Genomic DNA, 5,151 nt, shown 5'->3' on the forward strand with positions numbered 1-5,151 from the left:
TAATTTTTTTTTTGAAAATGAGTCAACCAACTATTTTTATCTTTAAAAAAAAAATTATATTTATGTATAAAATCACTACTAATTTACAAGCAATTAAAATCGAAGAGATTTTATAACTAAAATAAATAATATAAAATCTACAATTGCAATTAACCACTCATAAAAAAAAAATTAAAAATCAACTATCAACTAAGTATATATATATATATATATATATATATATATATTAAAATAAAAATAAATTATATAAGTTCTAAAAATGCACTTAACCATTCATAAAATTGTATATACCTTGCATGCAATTAAAAACTTTTAAGATTTTATAACTTCAATAAATTATTAAAAAAAATTCTTTAAAATTAGCCGACTAACCCTTTTTTCCTTAAATAAAGCCTTATTTTTATCTATTAAATTAGTAATACCTTACATGCAATTAAATTATTTATTATCTAAAGCATTGTGCAAAAGTATAATAATTTATTCGTATCCCCGCTTCTCACAATACTCTCCCTCCATTTCCAATGGACAAGTGCAGAGAAGAGAATTCAAAACGCAGAATAATGTATTCTTCAGAGCTGGGTTGCCCCTTATTAGACAGGGCCAATTCAGAAAAGTGCAGAGAAGAGAATTCAGAAGGCAGAATAATGTATTCTTCTCTCACAGAAGAGCTTGGTTGCCCCTTATTAGACAGCGCCAATTCAGCTCTCTGGATATCTGCTGCAGACAATTTGGCAAAAATGGCCAAATTTTTTAAAAAACGTTTGCTTCCATGTCTCTCAAATCAACAAGCACAAGTCATTCAGGGCTCTGTAGAAGACCATTATATTCTGGACTGGGTAATAGATAACTGCGCTACTCATAAAATCAGGGCATGTTATCTCAAAGCCAGCAGAAACCCTGTTTTCTGCTGTAAATCTTTTTACAAGGAATGCGATGGTGGCGAAAATGCAGGTACGATTTTCCAGAGTGAGCTGCAAATAATGCATAGATTGAGAAACCAGTGTGGAATTGTAAAGCTGAAAGGTGGGTACGAGGATTCCCAATTCTTTCATTTGGTAATGGAGTACTGTAAGGAAGGAGATCTGTGGCATTTTGTGGAAAGAAATGGAGGGCTTTGGAATGCAGAATATGAAGCTTCTTGTATTTTTAGACAGATTGTGAACGCCATTCAGAGCTGCCACAGAATGGGCATTCTTCATGGGGATATTAAGTTGAGGAACGTTTTCCTATCTTCCACAGGGCGGGACTGGGAGATCAAATTGGGAGATTTCGGCAGTTCAAAGGTATTTAGCAAAGGTGGGTGTCTCTTTTGGCAGGATTTAGTAGCAAATTATTTATGAATTGTTTAAATTGATATTTGCAATTTGGGTATTATTTATGAATTGTTTAAATTGATATCAGCAACCTGGGTATTCTCAAAAGTCATTCAGTTCAACTGTTGAAGGTTAATTTTGATTACATATCGTTACTGGGTAGAATTGTGTTATTGCTTGATATGTTTAAACATAATGTCATTTCATGATCATTAATTTAAATTATTTTTCTTGAATATTCATATCTTGACTGCACTTTATCAACTTTGTATCAATCAAAATTAAAATTACACCTCAGTGATTGTTTAAACTTTTTCTTATTAAAATATTTAATTCTTAACTATTTTACTAACATCATCATAAGCGCTGTAACTCTTTATTATTTTACTAACATCATCATTTCTACCATCTTTAACTCTTTCTTAACTTTCAACCTGCAAGAACATCATCATAAGCGCTGTAACTCTTTACTATTTTACTAAGATCATCATTTCTACTATCTTTTACTCTTTCTTAACTTGATATCTTCAACCTTCAATTCATAAATAATAACTCTTAACAGTTTTACTAATAGTTTACTAATAGTCATTAGTATATTGATCAATTACAACTCACTCATTGTTTGAACTCTTCTTTACTCCTTTGAACCCTTCCTCATTTAATTAACAGATTGTACAAACTTGATACTTTGACCTTCAATTCATAACTCTTTACCCTTTTGCTTATTGTTCTAGCATCAGTATTACAACTCATTATTACAACTCATTGATTGTTTAAGATCTCCCTCATTTAACTCAGCACATTGTATTAGATTGTTTAACTTAATACTTCGACCTTCAATTCATAAACTATAAACTATTTACCTTTTTGCCAGTAGATCTAAGCATTAGTATTTCCTGTGCTTCTCAATTTTATTTGAACTAAAATTAAAACTTGTTCAAACTCTTTTTCATTTCCCAAATTCACTGTGGCTGAAAAAGAAAACTAAACACGTTCATCTGAAATTGCTGTGTGTACTAGAATAATTTTATTCTAGTGATAAAAATTATTGGAAATAAACTCACATATTTGTGTATTTGTGTTGTCTGCAGGGGAGATTTTCAAGGGTGATATAATAGGAACGCTACCTTACATGGCCCCTGAGATATTACAATCCCAAGGATACTGTGAAGCCGTGGACATATGGTCAGCTGGGGTGCTGCTTTACAAATTGTTGTGTGGGTACTATCCTTTTGGAGAGGTAGAGGAAGACAGCTTGACCCTTAAGCATAATATTATGTACAAAGCTGTTGATGTAACTGGTGCTCCCTGGCATAACATTTCAGATTCTGCCAAAGATCTTATATCCAGAATACTGAAGAGAAATCCCTCTGAGAGGTTGACTGTCAAACAAATTTTAGGTGAGTTTATCTATTATGCTATGGAAAATTTGTATGGATTTCAATAGGGTTATAAAGAAATGGGTGAATAAATAATGGTTTCTATGTTTTCTATGTTTTGTTGCAGAGCATGAATGGCTAAAACAAGGAGGATTGGAAAATATTGCCCGCATCTTGCCTTGTTTTCCTAGTTACAGAGATTCTAGAGTCTCTGTCTTTTACAGAGATTCTAAAGATTGTGACTTGAACTATTACAGAGATTCTAGAGATTGTCACTTGAAATATTATTTAACAAGATAATCAATTTTTTATATTAACATGTTTTGTGATCCAATATACAAATTTTAAGGATTTGAAATATAATTTCTAGCTAATAAAAATACTAATAAATCCTTATAATCTAAAAATAATAATAATTAATGGACATTGAGCTTAGAAGGATTTTAGTTTTACATAAAAGTTATTTATATATTTTGAAATGATTGCCTTCTTAACATAAGAAAAAAAAAATTGGATTATTAATTAAATCATTATAATAAACAAATATATTTTTCAAGTGATTTATTATAGAAATAAATGTCAAAACTGAGATAAATTGAATAAGACATTTAATTTAATAATCGATGATGCAATAGTGATTTGACAAGTGTCAAAAATAAAAAAAGTCAAATACTTTAATTTTTAAGGTTGGTTCAAATGAAGATATTTGATTTTGGAAATTGATTGTTCTTCAACATGGTTCACATGGAGAAGTGATGAACAAGTCTTCACATTGGTAAACTTGATCTTCAAAATGGACAATTGAGATTTGATTGAAATGGAAGGTTGAGATTTAAATTATGAATTTTTATTGTGGATGATAGTCAAATAAGATTTATTTATTTAACTTAGAAGATGATGTGGTGTTAGAAATGGTTTTGGAAGATGACTCAAAGTAGCTTTAAATAATAATGGTATTTAGGTTTCTATATTTTTCCTCCCTTTTAAATTATATTTACAACTAAAAGAAATAACATTGTTTAAAAGAAAATAGGCATACACACTTAGTGGGATGACATTGGTAATAATATGTTTCAAATATTGGGATTTTGATTTTAAGATTTGAAATTTAGATTGATCGATTGAAATTCATGGATTGGGTCAATTGAATTAGATGATTAAGGTTAGTTTTCACATTTCAAAACATCCATGAATTTTATATTTAATATGTCAATCTCAATTTTAGATGATTATAACCCCATAAGAGCAAGTGGGTTTGAAGAATGTGCATGGGCTCTTGAAATAAATGAAATATATATTAGTAAAGATGTTTACGGATGAATGGAAAAGAACAGTTTGAATATATTTGGACGTTAATGATGGATGAAGTGATTGATTATAATGGACAATATTTGTTAAATGATGGATGTTAAAGATGAAAAGACTAGTGGAGCAATTGGGGGGAGATGTAAATTAAAGATTAATAATGAATTGCTACTCACATTAGAACCTTATCACTACTAAGGAAACCTTATTAGTGATGGCAAGGACACCATATCTTAGTTACCTAATTACGAGGATGTTGCATCACTCGATGTGATTCCCTAATTGACAATGCCTCCCTCTTCTCTCCATTCCTTCAAGCATGATGTGAATGATTTGGCCTTACATAAATCCTATCCTTTTCTTTTAATGGATATGGAAGAGCTCTCTAGGGTTTTGGATGGAAATGGTAGGGATGGTTAAGGGTCTTCAACTTAATACTTGTAGGTAGTTTTAGTTATCTCTATCTCATGACGCTTCCATGTCAAAATATGTGCTAATTGTGGACTTCAATGACAATGTGGGTGAGCCTGAAATCTGCATACAAGTAACTTTGGTTTTAAAAAATTATTATTTTAATTAAAATGCATGACTACTTAACCCTCCATTGGAAACCCCTTTGTGAAGAGTGGTTATTCCATCTTCACTTGCACTAAAGGATGGTTCCCGGTTGTGTGTGATTCTCCTATAAACAAGTACATTCTACTTAAGGAGGTCCCTAGTTCTAGGACAAGGCATATTCAGGTATGTCGTCTTAGTTCCCAAACTTTAATACTCTATTAGCTTCTCTTCCTCACTCTCCAACTTGGGTTAGGCTCCCTAACTTATCCATACAATTTTGGTTTGATCCTTATCATTATTCCATTGGAGACTCCTAGGAAATTGTATTACTATCCTAGATATTGAGAAAATATTCGCACATTTTACTTATGCTAGGATATTGTTTAGAATAGAATTACAAATAAATAGCCTCAAGAAATTCATTTAAGATTTGGGAATAAGATTTGGAAACAACAAATTGATTATGAATGTCTAGCCTTCATATGCAAATCTTTTTTTGCTACTATACATTTAGTGAAAAATTGCCCTAAGTTTTACCACTTGGCTCTACAATATATGCAAGATACTTGGTGAATTGGCATTGAACATTAGTAATA

The 5,151-nt window shown here is 30.8% G+C and overlaps 1 protein-coding gene across 2 annotated transcripts; it reads left to right on the plus strand.

Annotated features, from left to right (window-relative positions):
* The first annotated feature begins 502 nt into the window (after positions 1-502).
* On the plus strand, positions 503-3,009 carry LOC131065797 (calcium-dependent protein kinase 12). 2 transcript variants are annotated; one of them, XM_058000436.2, is made up of 4 exons: positions 503-1,296; positions 2,405-2,553; positions 2,639-2,713; positions 2,820-2,905. In XM_058000436.2, the coding sequence occupies exons 1-3, from the start codon at positions 522-524 to the stop codon at positions 2,669-2,671; spliced, it is 957 nt and encodes a 318-aa protein (XP_057856419.2). In that variant the 5' UTR covers positions 503-521; the 3' UTR covers positions 2,672-2,713; positions 2,820-2,905. The 2 variants fall into 2 exon arrangements, with proteins under 2 accessions (XP_057856419.2, XP_057856418.2); XM_058000435.2 differs by having other exon boundaries at positions 2,405-2,713; positions 2,820-3,009.
* The last annotated feature ends 2,142 nt before the right edge of the window (positions 3,010-5,151 follow it).

Source organism: Cryptomeria japonica, chromosome 6 (assembly GCF_030272615.1).
Source record: "Cryptomeria japonica chromosome 6, Sugi_1.0, whole genome shotgun sequence".
Lineage (NCBI taxonomy): Eukaryota > Viridiplantae > Streptophyta > Pinopsida > Cupressales > Cupressaceae > Cryptomeria > Cryptomeria japonica.

What these genes read in the sequence shown, in the direction of transcription:
- LOC131065797 (XM_058000435.2), top strand. Translation starts at nt 522, where the DNA reads ATGGACAAGTGCAGAGAAGAGAATTCAAAACGCAGAATAATGTATTCT. An exon ending in TTCAAAGGTATTTAGCAAAG is followed by an intron (nt 1,297 to 2,404) that starts GTGGGTGTCTCT and finishes TGTTGTCTGCAG; the next exon opens with GGGAGATTTTCAAGGGTGAT. An exon ending in GACTGTCAAACAAATTTTAG is followed by an intron (nt 2,714 to 2,819) that starts GTGAGTTTATCT and finishes GTTTTGTTGCAG; the next exon opens with AGCATGAATGGCTAAAACAA.